Source organism: Pseudonaja textilis, chromosome 5 (genome assembly GCF_049901715.1).
Source record: "Pseudonaja textilis isolate UNSWEBS1 chromosome 5, rPseTex1.2, whole genome shotgun sequence".
Lineage (NCBI taxonomy): Eukaryota > Metazoa > Chordata > Lepidosauria > Squamata > Elapidae > Pseudonaja > Pseudonaja textilis.
In genome coordinates, this window is record NC_141994.1 from 28483180 (window position 1) to 28504814 (window position 21635).

Below are 21635 nucleotides of genomic sequence, written 5' to 3' on the forward strand. Positions count from 1 at the left end.
TTAGTAGGAAGAGCTACAACTTAGCTCAATAATTGAAAAAATATGGATGACTCACTCCAATCTTTTGAGGTGATCTCAAAGGCTCTTTCTTGACAATCCGAAGATAAAAGGCAGCAGGCAAAATAAAAATCAGCATTGTTGCAGCAGAGGCACCTGCAATAGGAAACATAGTCTTATTGTTTAGGAAATGAAAGCAAGCTAAGGGGCTTTTAAAAAGAGGCTTATTACTATTAATTTCTCTCCAAAGCATAGTAACATTGCAATATGTTAAGGTATTGAGATTTAAGAGCTGACCAGCTGTAAAGTTGATGTAACGTAAGGCTGATGCAATGAAGATGTGTCTTATCTCCATTGCAGAGTTTTCCATACAGAGTTAAGAAGATTGCTTGTTTGTCAGGTATTTGCCTACCACATATATATTTCTGTGTATATCTTGTATATAAATCACTGTCAAATAGTCAAAGACTCTATGTGCTGTATTTTGCTCCTGGGTTGTCTCACAATAGCAGTCACACTGCATACGCTCTGACAGGTTATGGGCCCAGAACAGAGAGAAGGTTAATGTGACTGGAGAGCCTAGAGAGAAGAGAAACCCAGTGGGAGCTTGCACCAGAGTAAGTGGTTTAAATATGATTAGTGGCAACATGGCCTCCGTTGGCCTAATGGGAGGAGATTTCTTGGTATCTTGGCTGAATGAGACAAACTACCTCTTCTGGAATGTGACGATGGAGATGTACCTGCAGAGGGAGGAGTTGTGGATGATTGTTACTGATCCACCGGTAGTTCAGGATGATGGGGACCAGAGGAAAAACGAAAAGGCATTAGCCAGCATAATTCTGGCTTTGGAGGACAGTCAACTGATACATGTGAGGGGTCTCCAGTCTGCAAAAGAGTGCTGGGAGGTGTTGTGCAGTGTGCACATGAGAGAAACTGCATGCAGTAAAGTGTTGCTGACTAGAAGACTGTATAAAACACAGCTAAAGCCAGGGGAGTATATGTCCACACATCTGCAGAATATGAGAAGGACATTCCTTGAGTTGGAAGAAAGAGGAATGACATTTACTGAGCACACAAAGTATATGTGGTGCTCAGTTTCTTGGACAGTTCATGGGACGTTCTTGTAACAAGTCTGGAGCCTATACAAGAACAGGATTTAACCACTGGTCGATTATTAGAGGAGGAGCAGAAACAGCTGGAGAGGAAATAAGGAAAGGGAGGAGAGAACGCTCAGCACAGATCACCATCTTTCCAGGATGGTGGCAGAGTAGCTGAGACAGTGAACTTTGTGAAGAGGTGCTACATGGTGGTTCTACTGAGCATCTCCAGAGACATTGCCCTGAGAGGAGGAACAGAGGAGCAGCGAGACAAGGGCGCAGGACTACTCAGCACATATGGAGTGGTTCTCCAGCATCATTTTCCTTGGCAGCATCAATGACTGAAGACACCAGGAATTCATGGTTGTTGCGGCGTGCCAGGATATTGCTAACAATCCACAAGCATTTTCTGGTTTGAAACCAGCAATGCAAACCTGGGTTAGTCTGGCCGATGGACAAAGAGCTGCTGTAAAAGGGGAAGATAATGTTTATGTACCAGAAATAGGTGATACATTGTACAATGCCTTATATGTACCTGCATTAGAACTTAATCTGTTGAGTATATGCAAGTTAGGCAAGTAAGGTTATGAAATATTATTTGTAGAGGGACAGTACACCAGTAGGAAAAATGGACAGATATGTGCACAAGGGGTTAAGAAGGATGGCCTGTACATTCTGGGAAGGCAGGAAAATAATTGTTCATATGTACTTATGAATGTTCTCACACATGACAATTGTGTACATTTGTTACATAGGAGATTGGGGCATGCAAGTTTTAACATACGAAAAAGATGCCAGACTTAGCTGAGGGGCTGAAGTTAAAGAAATGTAATGTACATTTAGATTGTGCTGTTTATAAGGAGTCTAAATTCAGGGTGTATCCTGTAACTAAGAAAAGTGCAAGAACAACAAGAGTATTGCAATTAGTTCATGCTGATTTGGTTGGCCCTATGGTACCCTCTTTAGGAAGAACTAAATATGCCTTAGTCATAATAGACGACTACAGTAGATATGGGTATTGTTATCTGCTGAAAAACAAGACTGAAGTATTGCAACAATTCAGGCAATGGTTTACACTTGTAGAGTGACGATATGGGTATAAAATATTCCAGCTGCAAACAGACAGTGGAACTGAGTTTATGTCTGAGAAGTTCCAAAGGAGGTTAAGCATTCTAGACACAAGGCATAGAAGAATGAATCCATATTCGCTGGCTAAAAATGGAGTGGCTGAAAGGAGGAATGGTGTGATATAGACCATGAAGGACGCATTGCTTGCTGATGCAAGCATGAGTAAAATATACTGGGGGAAAGCCATGAGGACATTGAATTATATCATTAACAGGATGGAGTGTAGCAATACAGAAAATGTCATATTTCCTGTTGCATGGAAGGAAATCTTCCTTGGCTCCATTTAAGTTCTTAAATTTGGCAGATATACCTGGGTGCACCAGGAGAAAAGGACAGAAAAAGGTCAGGAAGCTTAGATTTGTTGGGTATGAGCCAGGAACAAAAGGGTACAGGTTTACAGATGGCACTAAACAAGTAGAGATTTCAAAATCTGCTAGTTTTGTGGAGCAGAAAAATTGGAACAAGGTACATGCTAATCATGGTGTGTTCAGGCCAATGCATAGTCCTAGTTTACTGGAAGGTGAAACAGGGAAGATAAGACATGAAACTGGATCAGATATAGATTTAGAAGAGGATAGACTGTGATAAAAAGTGAAAACACAGAAGATATATATATATATTGAAGAGATCTGAAACAGTAATGCAGGGATATATAATACCAAGGAGATCTATGAGGAGTAATAAAGGTATACCTCCAGAACAGTTCACTGCAAGTGAGGTTAGAGCATACAGTGTCAGGTTTGAACCCCAAAGTTGCCAGGAGATAATGTCATTGCCAGAAAGGAAAAAGGCAGTAGGGTGCAAATGGTGTTACACAGATGTTTTATTACACAATAATGAACTGCAGTATAAAGCATGGTTTGTTGCACATGGTTTGTAATATTGTTTGCTGACACTGTAATTGGAATTAAACTGGTATGTACGTTTGTTAAAGGATGCAAATGTATACGTATAAGATATATCAGTATTTGTAAACTGATATGTTAACAAAGCCTGTATCTGTGGAAAAGTATAAGGACTATGTTAAAGACTTTGGTTTATCAGCTGCTCAGCTTTAAATGGGGGGAATATTAAGGTATTGAGATTTAAGAGCTGACCAGCTGTAAAGCTGATGCAATGTAAGGCAATGTAATTAAGATGAATCAGCATTGGTATTGCCAGTTTTAGACTAAGAAGGGGTCCACAGAAGTTTTACCACTTTAAGAGGCATTTATATAAGGCAGCCATTAGAGGGTATATACTCTCTCCTTGTGTTAAATAGTCAAAGCCTCTATGTGCTGTGTTTTGCTTCTGGGTTGTCACACAATAGCAGTCACGTTGCAAACGCTCTGACAGGTTATGGGCCCAGAACAGAGAGAAGGTCAGAGTGACCTTCAATTTTCCATTAATTCAAAAATCCAAGACTTTAACATTTGCAACAGTGTTTTTCAATCTCAGCAACTTTAGTGATGGCCGAGGAATTTGGGAGTGAAATCCATACATCTTAAAGTTGATGAAACACTGCTGTAAAGCATAGTAGTATTTAAACATTTTGTCTTATGTGAATATCAGAAGATACATTATTGTGTGTACGTCTCTTAATTCTTATCTGTAATAAAAGTCTTATTTATCTGATCTATCTGAATGTTTCCTGCCAAGAAAGCCTATTCTCAGTTAGATGGTTCATTGTTTGGAGAGGTGAGATTTATAGCTTGCTAACCTCTGGGCTAAAGTCTGACAAGATGACTACTCCAATTTTGGAGATTCTAATATTCCCAGCTCTGTAACACTTTGCATCCAACCTTCCTCTATTTCACTTAAATTAAATCCCTTGAACATTTCTTCTCAAATGCTGGGTAAGAAACAACTGGTCACTTATAGCCCAGTAGACCTAATTCTAAATTTGAATTTTCAATATTATAGTTGCTCCAATCTGAACCAAACTAAAATTACTGTTTTCTGAATATGCATTTTTAATATATTATCAGGTATCCAGTAAATTATATTGCCAGAAGTTACAAATAGACAATGAGAATCTTCTATTACAATACCTGACATTTCTATGAATGTATCTATGCAGAGGTGGGATTCAAATTATTTAACAACCAGTTCTCTGCCCGAATGACCAGCTGGGTTGGCATAGCTGGGTGGGCATGGCTGGGGGGCATGACTGGGTAGATGTGACCAAGGGGTGTGACAGCAATCAGCCTCCTGTAGCACTCTGCCAGTCAAAATGGGGCATAGGGGTTAATTATAAAATGTGGGCTTTGCTTTGACACATCCAGATCCAGCAAGCAAGGGGTGTAAACTGCACAGAAAATACTCTTTTGTTTGGTTATGAAGAAATATCGCCATATGTACACTAAATGTAGACTGACTTTTAGCTACACATCTTCCCAGCAAACAGCAGATTTTAAAGCTACAGGTTAAAAGGATTCATTTTAGGATGAGTAACCAGTTTGCATGTTGGAGGTTCCTAAAGGAATGCTTGGAAACTATGCATTTTAAAAACATTTGAGGGAAGGGTGCAGAGTAGCTCTTCTGTGCCTGAGGCTGTAGAGACCTGGCACCGATCAAATACCATTTATGAAGCAACTGATCAACACTGACAGGGTAAGCCACTAGTATATGAAAATAAGAGCAAACTTCACTCCCTTCTAGGACTGATGATATTATCTAGTTTGGTAATGAAACATCTGCAAGAAAACCATCAAGCTCAGAGAGGACCAAGGACCCCACAGTTCAACACTGAGCTACAAGTATTCTCTTCTATCAATAAATACTTTTTGGTTAGAGGGACTCAGAGCCTGCCTTATATGAAATGTCTCCCAGTAGATTTCATTCTAAATTTTGATATGATTTCTGTAAATAAGGAATCTAGAATTATAATGGCTGAATATTTGATCCTTCATACATAAAAAAAATACAAAGCTAAGGTATAAACAAATAAAAAACAGATTTGAAAAAAGAAAAGGCTCAGAAAAGAAAAAGAATGAAAGTGTAAGAAAGAGGAAAAGAAGGAAAATCAAAAAAGAACTTTCTAATTTTCTTTGGTACAGATATAAATAAAATATATATATCAAACTCTTACTCTAAGATTAACATTTGTTTACATTATTTCCATAATCCCATATCTAATCATCAAAGCCCAGATCAATTTTTAATTTCAGCTTCTCACAAAAAGTCCAGTAATGGTTCATATTGCTTTAATCACTATTTGTTAAGGAAACCACAACTGATTTATTTAATTGCACCTAACTCTAAATAAAAAAGGAATGGAAAATCATAAGCTGTATGTAGACTCATGCGTCTCAATTTTGGCAATTTTAAGGTGCACGGACTTCAATTCCAGATTTCCCCAGGCAGCATGTAGTTTGTCCACCTTAAACTTGCCAAGACTGAAAAATGCTTATCTACAGAGAGGGATTTTTCCATTCCTCTTTTATTGGTTCTTACTTACTTATAAGCAATCATAATGCAAATTCCTTACTTCCACCCCATCCCAGAGCAAAGATAATGCAAAATTCTCACTTCCACCCCATTCCAGACCTATCATAATGCAAAATCCTCACTTCCACGCATCCCAGAGCAACCACCATTCCCTCCCTAATCTAACTCCATTCTCCTGCATGCAGTGTAACAAAAGAGGACCAGGTGACTACCAGTTTTTAAAAAGTTCAGTCAGACCCTCCAACTTCTTTGGGGAAAAAAGATCTCACGAAGTTGTAAGGTCTGACTGAACTGACTGATCAGCCTTCCAGCTGCTCAGCGCCACTGGTCTATTGCCGCCTCCCAGTTGATCAGCACAACTCCCAGTCATGCCCCTGCAGCCTCCCCACTCTGAATGGCAATCCCTGTGGGCGTGGCATGGCATGGCGTGGTGTGGCCAGCCAGTGGTGGGAACTGGTGCACTGAACTACACAAAAAATTAACAACAGGTTTGGCAGAACTGGCACAAACCGGCTGAATCCTACCAATTTATCTATGGGTCTATTTTTCTATTAGAAATATTTCTACAATGCAGAAAATTTTAGAATTGCATGTTTTCTTGTAAATTGCTATTTATTTGTTCAAAATTGTAGTTTGCTTTTCAACAAATATTTTCCAAAGTAGATTATCGTGACAGGAAAATAACAATGCCTATAAATACCAAAGCCAAAACACAATGAGGAATTAAAATACAAGAATAAACTCTTTTAAACTTTACAAATAATATTCTAGAAAAGAAGAAAGGCTCTGATAATATATTTTAAAAAGTCAGTCTTCTAGTCTTATAATCTAGAACACACTAGGAGTCTACTCATTCCTCCTCCAAAATTATTCCATTATTATCCAAAAACCTGATCGATTGTGGAAATAATTAAAAGTCTTCATCCTAAAATCTAGATTCTAGAAGATCTAAACATCAAGGGCAATATTTAGCATAGGTTGTAATTACTGAGATCTCATTTCTATATAGAAAATGAGAATAGCTGGAATAGGTGAGAAAGAGGATGATTGGTCTATTTTTAAAAAGCTTATCACATGTGAAACTAGAAAAAGATTGACCAAATCTTATATGAAATTTTGTGTAGGGTCTTCTCTGGATTGGCATCTGAACAAGAGGTGGGTGTTTCACTTCCTCTATGCAATAATAATTATATAAAAGGCTCCTAATTGTTGTAAGTAATAGAAGCATGGGTGACCATAGGGGTGGATGGGAAAAAATCAAGATGTCTACCTTTACTGTACAATTGGAGAACTGTTCCTTTTTAGGTGTTGCACTGTTCTTTTTCAACTGGATGTTGCACCGTTGCAGGCATGAATAAATGGGTGGCAAATAGTCGTGGCTATCATTTTAACTTTTTTAACTCACATCTTACAAGTACATCAGGATGGAAAGATCCACAAGCTCTCCTCTCCCTTTCTGTATAAAAAACAACTTTCTGAGCTTGGTTGTTTTGCACTGATGATGTTACCTAATTTGGTAATAAAATGTTTGCAAGAAAACAACCAAGCTTCAACAGCAACAATGACCCCTCAGTTCAACCCCAAGCTACAAGTATTCCCTTCTATTGATAAAACGACTTCTCAGAGCAGCAGTGGGATCCTGCCTGTTTCACCACCGGTTTGGTGATTGCGTGCATGCACGTGCACCTAGCGCACACATGCAGCTTTTCCCACACCAATTGGGGCCTGCAGTGCCAATCAGCTGAGAGGAGAAAGAAGAGAAAAGCACAGGGGCAGGTGGGAGGGCTGATCCTGCACTTTTCTCTTCTTTCTCCTCTCAGCTTTTCTCTTCTTTCTCCTCTCAGCTGATTGTCGGAGGCTTTTTTTACTACCAGTTTGGCTGAACCAATCTGAATGGCAGCATACCACCATTGTCTCAGAGTCCACAATAATTTGGCAGGGATTATAGATCTAGCTTATCCAAATACCAGGTTAGTGAAAGGAGTTTTGCCAAAAATGAACATGTTGCTATGTTAATATTCTTTATTTAAAACAATGACAGCAAAAGAAAGCATTCATACCTATGAATCCAAATATGTCTTTAATAGTAGGGACAAAGATGACTAAAAGATTATTAAATATAAGAATAACAACAGCAATGAGGAAGTGTCTTATCCAACTGAAAGGTCTTCTGGGGAACAAGAGCGTGGTAAGAGATGTACGAATCTATAAAAAAAATCAGCATATTTTAGTTTTATTATGCCCTTTAAATATCTTGTAGCAAGAAATGATTTACCTTTTCCCCTTTTCACATTTTTGTAAACATGCCCTTTTATCCTGAGGTTTTATAAATAAAAAATGTACTTTGATGCAGAATATCTAATGTTAAAACTAATATGAAGATATCAAAAATAAGTTCTACTTATTAGTTCTACTTATTAAATGAAACCTGACTTGGAAAAGGATGTCAGCATGGTTTCCAGTGAAATCCATAAAGAAAATATCTTCATAAGTATCTTAGTATATTCACTTTATATTGTAGTTGCAGGAATCAATTTTATAGAATTTCTTGTAGGTTTTACTAAAGAAGGACTTTTGCTTCTTCTATATGTCTATTAAACATAATTTCACTTTATCATTCCATCTACAAGAGACACCTGGAAAAATAAATGTGGATATATGATTCTGTTTGGCCTACTCTGCAAATATCTCAAGCCTAGACAGCATTTCTGTGGCTGCTATGAAGATGCAGGGATAATTACTAGGTAAAAGGTTAATAGCAGCTCCCGTGGTCAACATTACAGAGAAATCACTTGACTTGTTAAAGGGGAGGGGGGAGTCTTAAGTGCAGATACCAAACATGAAAAAATAGCATCAGCATGGAGTTTGTAAAAACAATCAGTAGCTATTTTCTCACTGATTTTAGTATCATGGAGACTCTTCCTTTAGGTTATAAATTTTTCCACAAGCATTTCTTTTATAAACAGTATTTAAGATTCAAGGCTGACCTTAGTTTAGTCAAAATAGTAGCACCCATAGATAAATAACAAAATATATTTCCCTAAACAGGATTTTAGGGGAAAAACACAACAATGGAAGAATTTCCCCATGTAAGAGAAGATAATGTGCTTATGGTCACATAATACTTAGTATATGTGCATTTTGCAGAATGGAGTATCTTGGAAGAGGCCATAGCTGGCTACCACATTAAACTGAAACTATGAATCTTATGTTCTCTGGTGATTGGAGCAATTTCTTAAATATATCAAGATCATTAATATAATTCCTGAAGTAATTTTTTAAATCTGAAATAGCCCCCACCAAGTGCTTAAATTTACCTTTCTAGATTTTTGTCTGTAATCTGTAAGATTTTTAATGTCATGTCACATTGTCATTAAAAATTAAAAAATGAACCCATTTTACACTTGAATTTTTTGGAGTGGATTACAAGAGGGGAGCAAAGAGCACAATCATGGATGGACTGCTTAAAATTTGCTTAAAACAACTTACTGGGAAAAGGACAATTGGTACAGTGAGAGTCACAGCCACAAGAACTGCAAGACGAACCATCAAGAGCAGAGTGTCAAAGGTGTAAACCTTCCTGTATGTATGAAGCAACTCATCTTCTACTTCACCTGATAAAAAAGAACATTTCTCTATTAGTTTTCTCAAGCAACTTCATCATTACTTGGTGCACCTTCACATTGAACAGTTTGGAATTAGTAAACAGCAAAAATCCCTACATGGAGACTGATTTGCAATATGTTCATCATTAGGTCAGTTGGGCAGAATTCAGTTATCTGTTCCCTGGTTTAGAGATAAACTATGGTAGAAGACAATCAAACAATAATAGACCTTGATCTTAGCATATGAAGTTGATATTTTAAATTGCTCAGGTAAAATAACATTCCTTACTGTGCACAATTATTTTATAGATAGCAAACTAAAGCTGATTTTTTAAACAACAACAATCCAGTGAAAGGAAATTGTTATTACAAGGAAACAGATTCTGAATAATATGAAGCCTGAACAGATATGTTGAGCATTTCAGATCAGCTTAAACTCACCATAGAAAGTAAGATAGCCAAAAAGGGCAGAGAGGAGGTACATGATAAGCATTCCCATGATGGAGATGTTAGAAACATTTTGCATCCGTTTTCGAGATGGGCTGAGAAAAATACAGCAATGGACAGTTAATTACTAGTAGATTTATTTATTCATGTAGCTTTGTACGTATATAAGAGAAAAACTAGGAGGGAGGGAGGGAGGGAGAGAGAGAGAGAGAGAGTGATGGTTACCTTGTGCCTCTTTCAGCTCTATTTGTAGCTCAGGGTCGAAATGAGGAGTCCTTGGTGTTCTCTGAACTTAGTTGCTTTCCTGCAGACATTTAATTACCCAAACTAGGCAACATCATCAGTGCTATACCTAGTACTAGCATTGATGATATTATCTAGTTGAATAGTAGAACGTCTACAAGAAAACAACCAAGCTCAAAGAATACCAAGGACCTTTTTTTCAGCTTTCATGTATTCAGTACAGTAAGTGGCTTCATTTGCTTATTAAATCTATACCAGACTTATATCGTGCCTAAAAGAACTTTAGGAAGGATAATGTGAAGTGGGAATAAATTCTTAAGATATCAAACTTTAAATTTCCCTACATCACCACGTTTTGCTCTCTTCCTGAGTCATTTACAGTATATTATTTCATTTGTTCATTTTATTTAAAAATAAATATCTGGAGATTATATTTGTCCTTTTTAAGGATGTGGCTCAAGAGAATTCCGGTTAATGGATGATTAGAAATATTAATGGTGTAATAGTATAATTATAATTTAAATTTATTTTACTGTTGAGATTAAGAATAAAATCATGCAATACTTTCAAGTTATTCTATACACACAAAGCATAAGGATTATCAATTAACTCTTACTTCATTGTTGGCAAAGGAATATTATCCTATGCCACAACTGAGAAAATAGTTTTACTTAGGAAGCCCAGTTGAAAAAGAAGATAAATGTAAGTTTGTTCTCCAGAAGGAAGAAATAACTGACAAATTTGGCTGAAATGGTTGAGGGTGGGATCATATTATTATCATTCAAGATCTGTTGTTTTATGGTCACAGTAGTTTTGAGTACATCTAAAAACAGAAGTGTTACTGGTAGGGGTGGGCTTCAAAAGTTTTAGCAAGGGGTTCTTGACCCAGTTGCTAGGCTGGCATGGCCATGGTGGGTGTCGCCTAGTCAGCCTTCTGCATCACAGTGGGGGGTATTTTTGCCCTCCCCGGGCTCTGGAGGCTCTCTGGAAGCCAGAAACAGGCCCATTTCCAGCCTTCCTGAACTTCTAGGAACCTCCGCATGCACACTGCAATTACCTGCATCTATGTTGGAATTCCTAGGAGGGGAGGGGTGGATGGAGCCAGCTAGGAGTGGGATTTGGGGGTTCTCCAAACTATGCAGAATGGCTGCGTGTTGCATTATTTTGAGGGGACAGCACATTTACACTGTTATACAAGCTGTATACCCACTACTTTACATTGTAGCCAAGTGTTATTTCCTCAGTATTGTCACATGAAAAGATATACTTAAATATTTACAAAATGTGAAGGGGTGTACTCACTTTCTGTGAAATACTGTATATAAAAATGTGCAGCTTCAGTAGTTCATGAAAACATTGCACAGTTTCAGTGGTTGGTCAACATGAGGAAGAAGAAGGCTGTCACCCCTTTTTAGTAATATGCAGTCTGTTCATCAATGCAAATTGTCTGCAAGTGGTGGCTAACCTTTTCCGCACCGAGTGCTGAAACAGGAGCACGCACATGCATGCGTGCTGGAAACCAGAAGAGCAGATCCCCAATGCGTGCACGTGGGAGTGCCGGAATCTGGAAGCTTAGCTCCCTGGCATGCACATGCGTGCTGGCCACCTGATCTTCTGGTTTCTAATGCGCATGTGTGCATGAAGACCACCTGGGAAGCTGCTCTTATAGTTTCCAGCGTTCCCACATGCGGTAAGGCCAGCTGACCAGAACCCAGAAGAGCAATAGGTGACAGCTGGTATGCCCGGAGAAATGGCTCTGCATGCCACTTCTGGCACACATGACATAGGTTCACCATCACAATCTTAACCCACAGATTCCCTGTATACTAATCAAACAGTAAGGTTTACTATTACAGTACAAAATGTATTGAACAAAACCTAAAATATATTGGATACTGCATTAAGAATGTGAACAGGGATCTTCTTGGGGAGGTCAAAATGTCAAAATGGCAACTGTGACCACAGTACTAATTCACTGTCCATTTTAAAATGTATATTGCATTCTCAGATGTTCCAATGTGAAATGAAAACGTATAAAGAAATGAGAAATTAACAATAAACCAAAGAAAAGTGAAAGAGAAATATAAATAGTAATGTTTTGCTATGGAAAAATTTCAATCTTTATGAAATAAAAAAGTCAGAGGAAATCTGTAAATAGTCTTACTTTTTAAGTTCGCTGTATATAGGTAATACTTCTGGATGGCATACAAATGCAAAGGCCAGAATTGGTATTGTATAGGCAGTCTGAAAAAAACAAACAAAGATTTCAGCTCTGGTTAATGCTGAGCTTGCTTTTTCCTAGGCAACCTGAATTCAATTTCCTGAATATTGTAAGGGGTTGATACGGTGCAATTAGTACTGTTAAAACTTTAAGCAAGGTAGAAGCCCAGATGAACAGAGTTAAACCAAGACGATGCTAGCTAGAGATCTATTTGGGAAGCAAGTGACTCAAACATATATTGTATATAAATTTGGAAAGAAGGAGAATGAGGACAATATTTGTTATGGGACCATTGCTTTTAGTGTGTATATTCTAACCATATTATATAGATCCTAACCATGATGCAACAAGATATGGCCACTATTAAAGTTGTAGCAGTGACCAATATATTTTACATTTTAAAAATGTGCAAAATGCACTCTTTAAGGGAGAAGATCAACATTTATAGAGGTTATTTTCTGTTGGATAAATGATAACAGGCTCTTACCCGTGAGTTAAATACAAAATACTTGGCTTGGCATTTATCATTGTCTTCTCCACGGGCTTCATATTCTACTCCACTTTGATGTAGCTTAACTTTGGTTTCTTCAAAAACTGAAGAATATTGTTTGTTAGTGCTGTCCATCATCAAATTTAATTCCAAATTAGCAGAATCATTTGGTAATGCCACTACATGTAGCGGAACTGCAGTATCATTGTAGGACCAGTTGCCAATTTTATTGTCCAAGACTGAGAGAGGACAGGCTATTTGGGATTTCTTGTAGATTACCTAAATTATTATAAATATAAACAAGAAAAGACATGTATTAATTTATCACAGAAAGCACTGGATCTCATTATAAAGCACTGCAATTATCATTTTCTCAGAAGTTACATTTTAATGTTGCACTGTCAGAAAAGTAAAACAACAAGTACATTTATATATAACATGGTGCCAGAATTTGATTTGGGCTATTATGTGGCTAGAATATCATACCACTAATATCCGATGAACATGTTTTGAAGAATGCAGCCATTGGATATTTGCCAGAAAGGATCTTTATTTTTAAAGTTTATATAGTATATCTTTTAATGGTTAATGTAATTTACAATTGCAGAAATACATCAATTTTGAGAAATAATGTAATAGATAAAAACCAGCCTGGATATCACTAACTAAAATAATACTTTGCTTAAACATTTGGTTTGGTTTATTGTTGATAAAAATTGAAATATGTATAACACATTAAAATTTGCAACCTAATCAAGATTGAGTTATCATGTCCTGTTACTTCTCAAGCTAATAGTACTGCTGCTACATAATATTCCAGTGTTAGATGGTAATTGAGAGATCAGGACCACATCTTCACCTCCCAATATTCTCAGATTATAAATGTCATTTTGGCATTAGAGAAGGAAACAGGGCTAAATTTGGGATGTATTAATATTTGGGGACAGAAAAGATACAAATTGGATTGGGAAAACCAATGCTTCAAATGATTACATTGTTGATTTTCAGTACCAAATAGCCCCATTTCAGTGTGATATTGGATCATGTTTTGGGTTTGGAGAGGTTAAGAATGGTAATGAAAAGGTTTGCTTCTGAAAAGATTTCCTGGCTTAATTTTGCAAAAGAAAAAAAAAGCTGCACAAGTGAAAGTTCCTCAAAGAATTCTAGCTAGTTTTGTTAAACATGGAATTGGAAGAGGTTTAATCAGTGTAATACAGCTTACATCACTACTTAGTCTCTATTTATACTGCCATGGTTCATGTCATAATAACTCTAGTTTATCTGGTGACAAATGGAAAAAATTTACAAAAAAGATGGAACCACTGATGTGCCCATCAACTCTTTATTGCCATTTTAATGCATGCACCAATAATTTACAACAGAACATTCAAAGTAATATCTCCATCATAGCCCAGAGCTGCCAGTGGGGTGGGAAAGGCAAGTTCCCAGCCCTTTGTTTAAAAATCTCCCCCAAAAAGGGAGGGAAATCCCACCCACAGCCCCTTTGCTGGACCTGGGAGCCTCTCCTGCTGGCCTTTCTGGGCAACGTGGGACCAGGCACAATCATCCATTCATACCCGGTCCCCGGGAGACTGGCCAGGGAGACCCCTTGTCACTTTTCTCTCCACTGCGGGGAATTCCAATGTGTGGTCTAAACAAGCCACTTGTCCATCAACCCTTCCAATTCCCCACAAATCTACCTCCTCCCCATGCCTGTTCCAGAGAGAGGCTTGCTTGCGCAGAAGAAGCACTAATCCAAGTGCACTGACAGCATGGTGCGTATGCTCCAGTCAGTCAATCACCCAGGGTTTTCTGGGAGGCAAGCAATGCTGCCGGGCACTTGGAAAGTACTTTGGTGACCGGCCCATTGCTAAAAGGAAACAACAAGGACTCTCCCTCTCTCTCTCTCTCTCTCTCTCTCTCTCTCTCTCTCTCTCTCTCTCTGTGTGTGTGTGTAAAATGGCCAGTTTTATCCAAAGGAGTTTTTGTTTCAGGTAGGTCTCCTAGCTTTAGGAGAGAGGGAAGGAGGAAGGGAAGAGAGAGAGAGAAAGAGAAGGAAGAGACAAGAAAGAAAAGAAAGAGAAAAGGGAAAGGAAGAAAAAGGGATAGACAAAAAAGAGAGGGAGGGAGGGATGGAAGGAAGGGACAGAAAGAAAAAGAAAGAAAGAAAGAAAGAAAGAAAGAAAGAAAGAAAGAAAGAAAGAAAGAAAGAAGGAGGGAGGGAGGGAGGGAGGGAGGGAGGGAGGGAGGAGAAAGTGAATGAGATATAGATGGATGGATACATAGATGGATACATGGAGAGATGGAGGGAGGGAGAGAGAAAAGGAGAGGAAGGAAGGACACAAACCCTGACTTCAGAAGTCTCTTTGAACCAGCACAGCAATTTAGGGCTGGAACGGATCTTGGAGGTCATCTAGTCCAACCCCCTGCTCCAGCAGGAGACCTTATATCATCTGGATTATTTTGATACCTCTAACAGAGAGGAAAATTGCCAGAAAGGAGGAGTTTACTAGGACAAGGCTGCCATGCAGAGGAAGGCAGAGATAGTCCTTCACTTATGACCACAATTGAACCCAAAATTTTGGTTGCTAAGCAAGAGTATTGTTCAGTGAGTTTCACCACATTTTACTCAATCCATGACATCCCCTGGGTCTAACAGTCATGTGCAGGCTAGGGAAGTAAATCTGAAGGCGTGTGCAATGTTCTAATGTACAGAAGTTATAGTTAAATGTGTGGCAGAAAGTGGGTTCTGGGTGTGTTTTTCCAAATGCAGTGAAGTTGAATATGTATAGTTTTAGAAGAGCTCTCTCTCTCTCTCTCTCTCTCTCTCTCCATACACATACAGTATATATAGTAGATAATGTATCTTTTTGTGTGCCTATACATACACTATACTATGTAATTTGTATGGCATATATACATAGGATTAAGTAGTGTATTTTGGATGTTCAGTAGTAGTAAATAAATAGAGAGGGAAATTGTATTTCTTTGAGATGAAGAGAGGCCAGGCAAGGCACCCCATGATGTGAGTGACATCAAGTTGGCCATGCCCACCCAATCACATGACCACCCAGCACACCCACCCAATCACATGGCCACCAAGCCATGCCCACAGAACCAGTAGTAAAATTTTTTGAATTCCACTCCTGCAACAAAGTTATAGTCATAAGTAGAAAAGGAAATAGGTAATAGGAAAGATGAGAATAATAATAATAATAATACAGCCTTACTAAATAGTTTGGCAGTGTTGTGGGAATTAGATGTCTGGAACTTCTAGTTCCAATACCATCTGGAGATCAATTAGAGAAGGCTGATGTAAAGATTGTGCACATTTCCTCTACATTTGGTATAAACACTTACCACACTGAGAAAGAATACCATACATGTAATCGAAAATCCACTTGTATAACCAAGATAACCTTTAAAAATAATAAGGGAATGTATAGTTATTTGAAAAATGAAATGATAGTACAATTTATTATTAGTTAAAAATAAACTATATATTTGAATAAGTAATTGCTTACCTAAATTTTTTAGTAATGAAAGGGGGAGAATAATTCCAATGCTCACAAATATTACAAGATAGTTGCCATTCAGATACCATTCTCTAGTTTAATGAAATAAAATATGAATTAATTAATCTCATAAGTACATGGTTTTAAATAAATATATAAAAGTAAGCATAAGCAAAAACATACCCAGAATTCTCTTCAAGTCCTAAAAATGCTCGGATTACTTCTGGCAGTTCATATTTAATAATAAAGAGGTAGCTTGACATTGCTGTGAATGACAAACAGGTTATTTTAGTTGAATAGGATGCTTGAAAAGGGACGTACAAAAGATTCAGTTCATTAAGATTTCAGTGAAATAGAAATGCTATTCATCTAAATTTCACGTTGGGGAGGACAAACAATGCTAAGACGTGTAACAATGTTGTTAGGTGTTTACATACTTATAAAGACATTGGGAAACAAGTATACTATATATTGTGACATTTGTGTGATGTTGTTGCCACCACTGAAAAGTACCTATAAGACAGGGATCCTAAACAAGTAGGATCAAAATGGTCATATTTTTTTAAAAAAAACTGATCTCCAAAGGCATTTAAAAACATATGCAAATATTAGCATTTGTTTGCCACACATTAATACTTTCTGTAATCACACAATCCATGTTGAATACTATAATTTGCTAGAAATCCAGAATGTCTTATAGCAAGTGCAACAACATACAAATATAATAAATAGTCCAAATTAGAAAATAGTAATTTCAGTTAGAAAAATGCTACTTGGACAATGCAACATTTTTACATTTCTAAATGTCATTTTTCAATTGTTCCATATCAAGTGTTACTTTACTCTAAAAGTAGTTTTCAGCTGCTATTCAAATTATATATATTACTTGTATACCATGTTTGGCAATACAGTTAAGAAATTTATTTTTATTAAATCTAACTCTAGATTACAATGGTATCAGTAGCAGACAACTGTTTCCAATTTTTATCGTTGGACAAAACATTTTTATTTTAAACCTTCTCAACTGTATTTCCAACTTACCTCCAATGTTCTGCATTGTGATAGAAACAAAAGCACCAATTTTCCCAGGCCATCCAAATGCCTTTTCACCTAGTTTTTCATATATTAGCGAGCCTAGGACCAACAGGAAATGGAACATTTTAGTACAAAATATTTGATCCATTGATTTTGATTTGACTCTTTATGACAGCCCACTGGTTAATTTAAAACAGGTACATACTTAACATGTTCCCAGTAAAAATAGGAAAAGGTAAAACTTGACTAAAATGTGACTGTGCTACCATTCAATGCTGGCTCTGATTTAGGAAGACTTTGGGTAAAGTATCCTCAGGATGCAGACCCCTGCCCCATTTTGAAATGAAAGGACATAAAACCTGAACATTATTTTGGCTGAATCTGATTCCCAAGATACAGTGGTTCTCAACCTATGGTCTGTGGAAACTGTGGGGACTATAATATCATCATAGGAGTCCATGAAAGCTTGAAGAAACGTTATGATTTAAATCTTGAGTTAAGTCTTGGGGCATCTGTGGCACAAAAGGTATTTAAAGGGGGTCCATGGGAAAGAAAAGGTTGAGAATCACTGACATGATACATTTAAGAAGTTTCTGATAAATGCTCATTGTCAGTCTCCGAAGCTAGCAACACTACATGGTCATTTTGAGGATCTTCTGGGTAGAATGATAGCACTGATGAAAATGTATAGTAAAAATAGTTGTGATTATTGAATGTCAGGGTGGGGAGCCTGATATTCTATGAGTTGGAATATGCTTACTTAAAATATTGCCCCCCTCCCTACATTAAGTAAATCATACCTCCTTCTTTGGCTGTCTTCAAGAGTAGATGTACTGAATAAAGTGACATTACTGCTACACTGAAGAGTAAGATTCTGAAAGACATATGGAAATACCATTTTAAAAAAAACAATTGCAAATAAAGGCTTTTCAGATGTACATAGAGGCTTTAATTTAGGAGTTCCATTGTAGCTTTAGAAATGATGAAAGAACATTTGAGGGAAGCAATGGTAAAGTCACAATGAGGTTCATAGGTGTTCTTAAAAGCCCAGTCTGTAGTAAGAGCATTTGCCTTCTTACTGACAGAAAAGTACTATAAATTATTCTTTTATAATAGACTCTTTCTATTAGTTTCCTCTTTACTCTTTCTGTTACATACAAAACCCCCACCCTAAAACTTAAAATGTGTTCAGTTACAAGTACATGATGCATTGTTATAATCTTATTGGAAAACGGGAAGATCTGCCTGGGGTTAGGCAACAAGTAATTAAGATAAGGGACAACTTCCCAAGGTAAAGCCCAGCAATGAAACAAGATAAGTCACCAAGGCACAGAAAACAATGTCATGTTGACCCTTAAGCCTATAGTTTAGCTCATCTAAGAATGTAGAAAATAAGGGGGTGTGGGGAGGGTCTTTTAGGCATGGCGTGTTTTGTGCATATATTGTTTGAATATGGAATTTTGCTCTCCTTGTACTCAATCCACTTGGGAAGGGTCTTGGAGGCCACGCTTTCAACCACTTTTCTTTTCTTCAATAAAACTTTGAAATTGTGCACCAGACTTGTCTTTGAAATGTGAGTATAAATTTATTGGGAGTCTTATATCTCACAATACTGTATGTTGTACAGAATTATATATACTCTAAAACATATATGGTTTGGTCCTTCACTTGATGCTATAGCTACTCATACAGCATTTAATTTGAATCTAGGCTCATGTAAAATACATTTGTTATTTAATAAAGAGTGATATATGATGAAGACATGAATCAATGCCTGAGAATATATAGTACTTTAGGGTTAAACATTTTAGCATTTTAAAATCAAATTTGTGGATTTTTAAAAAATATATCCCCTTTTATCATTTTTAGAAAACACTATAAGAAAAAACATCAGATTTGTTGATATGGACGTAGTGGCTCTATGTGGATATTTGTTAATATCCCTGCTTATATTCCTGATTAACTGATATTAAGTTATAGTTGTCTAGCGGAGACATAATTGGGAATTCTTGTTTGATTTAAGTCAAAATCTTTGTGCTAAGTTTTTTTACAGCCTGCTGATGGTATAAGGGAGGAGGAATTGGATCATCCAAACTAAGAAAGCTAACATAAATATGGATAAAGTTATCCTTTACTGTTATAAGATCATTGATAAACTACATCTACTTCCCTTTTTCCCTCTCATGTCTAAACCCTGTCTCAATCTAGAATCCAGTCTAGATTAAGCAACAATTATTTTTAAATTTTAAATAAAGGATTGAAAAAATATTTTATTTTTAAAAACTTCATTATCCTGTTGTTGAACATTTGTTTCATCAATTTTTTAGTCTTAAACACTGAGTGTGCTGAGTGTATTTATTGGTAGACCAGTCATCAAATCCAGTTATTTCAATCATTTCCAAATTAAACATTATGATGCTAGATTGAAAGAATTTGGAATCATTTGCTGAATGATTTAAAAGTTGTCTCCTGCTTGATGGATCTAGTTATAATTAAAGCTTGCTCAGAAACATCTGCTGTTGTACATCAAAGGATACACTGTATAGATAGTGTAGGTCAGCTGTATGTCACTACTGTCAGCATTGCTAGAACATTTGGCATACTAAGATATTAGATGGACAGAAATCTATATCTACATGGTACAGTTTCAGACTGAGAGTTTATTCAGTTCGAGCAAAATCTCCTGCAGCCCCATTATCATGCAAGCTATCTAATTAATAGGATATCAATATCTGTTCTAAATCACTTACTTTTGGCTCCCTTTTTTCCATTTGAGAAAAACAGAGAAAGCTACCATTGATCAACAGATATAGATTGTTAAGTATATAAGGCATTGTTTGGATTTGCCTCAAAGACTGAAATGATACTGGATTTTACTATTATGCATGCTGTTTGCCACAACATCAAGTGAGTGAATTCTGCCAGGTCCAGGTTTGTATACAGGAAATTACTATCTTATTGTTTCTCATATGTTAAGAATGTGAGAGAATTCCTAACATGGTTATATTAGGATTTGGATTGTTTCTCCTGTTAGCTTCTTTTGCGCTCTGTATTTTTCCTGTATACAAAATACACAGAGTTCTCATCAAATGAGAATGCTTCTTGTCTATATTCTCTCCCTATCCCTTTAAAAGTGGATTTGTAATACTTTAGTATTAACCAATTGCAGAAGGGATGAGTCCCAAAGGTGCTTTTTCAAGAGTCAACTGGACTTTTTGTTTTTTTCTTTGAAGATGTTTCACTTCTCATCCATGAAGCTTCCAAAACGTCTTCAAATTCAAAACAGAAAGTCCAGTTGACTCTTGAAAAAACACCTTTGGGACAACCATGACCCGACTGAGAAACTCCATAGACGTTAAGATTTCTGCTCAGCAACCAAGAGAGGGGCTGTCAATAGAGGGGGAGGGATACAACATCATATATCTCCTATTTACAAACACAGTCCTTTCAACAGCTTCAAGAAGGCTCCAAACCCATTTGTACCACTCAGGTGACCCTGTGACTTCAATGACTCTCTAAATGAATGCAAATGAGTATAAATCAGGGGTGGGCTGCTGGGGGTTCACAAAGGTTTGGGAGAGCCCCTGGCTAATATTTTGTGCCATTTGGAGAACCCCAAATTTCACTCCTGACTGGCCCCGCCCTGCCCACCCCACCCCTCCCAGGAGTCCCCATGTAGCTCATTTTGGATGCAGGTAAGTGCGGGGTGCACACAGAGGCTTGGGGAGGGTGAAAAACAGGCCTCCTGGAAGTTCAGGAAGACTGGAAATGGGCCCGTTTCTGGCTTCTAGAGAGCGCCTCCGGAGCCCGGGGAGGCCATTTTCACCCTCCCAGAGGCTTGAGGAAAGCCTCAGGAGCCCAGGGAGGGAAAAAATGCTCCCCCGCCATAATGCAAAAGGCCGACTAGGCCATGCTCACCATGGCGATGCCCACCCAGCAAACAGGCAGAGAACACTTCATTAAAAATTTTGAAACCCACCCCTGATATAAATCCTTCCATTCCCACCATCCTGTCAGAGCTGAAGAAATTTCTTGGATGAGAAACGAAACGTCTTCAAAGAAAAACCAAAAAGTCCGGTTGACTCTTGAAAAAACATCTTTGAGCCCATAATGGCCTGAAACTCCACAGACATAAGGGATGAGTCTTTTATCCTATGACTAGACTAGCAATATGATGTATTGACCTTATGGCTCAAAATCAGATACTCCTAATTTTCCTTACATTTTTTTAAAAAAAACATAACTTACTACTTACATAAAAAGGACAATTCCAGTGTTGGCCATGGCATAGGATAACCCTAAGATACCACTGCCCATGATGGCGTTGCTTAAATTAAATGCTGAAATACCAAATGAAATATTTCCTGGATGCTGTTGAGGAAAAAAAATCACAATGAAGATGTGTTAATTGCACCACTTCTCCAGGGA

The 21635-nt window shown here is 37.4% G+C and overlaps 1 protein-coding gene across 6 annotated transcripts in view; it reads right to left on the reverse strand.

Moving 5' to 3' along the window:
- The window catches only part of SLC38A4 (solute carrier family 38 member 4), a 75512-nt gene that overhangs the window by 16383 nt on the left and 37494 nt on the right, over window positions 1–21635 (reverse strand). For all 6 annotated transcript variants that reach the window (XM_087934413.1, XM_087934414.1, XM_087934410.1 and 3 more), the window contains 12 exons: window positions 21463–21578; window positions 18008–18081; window positions 17214–17306; window positions 16356–16437; window positions 16182–16264; window positions 16018–16076; window positions 12655–12936; window positions 12111–12190; window positions 9698–9798; window positions 9141–9265; window positions 7712–7856; window positions 56–153 (listed from right to left, as the gene is read on the reverse strand). In XM_087934413.1, the coding sequence (XP_087790539.1) occupies window positions 56–153; window positions 7712–7856; window positions 9141–9265; window positions 9698–9798; window positions 12111–12190; window positions 12655–12936; window positions 16018–16076; window positions 16182–16264; window positions 16356–16437; window positions 17214–17306; window positions 18008–18081; window positions 21463–21578 (1338 nt within the window). The remainder of the gene's footprint in view (window positions 1–55; window positions 154–7711; window positions 7857–9140; window positions 9266–9697; window positions 9799–12110; window positions 12191–12654; window positions 12937–16017; window positions 16077–16181; window positions 16265–16355; window positions 16438–17213; window positions 17307–18007; window positions 18082–21462; window positions 21579–21635) is intronic.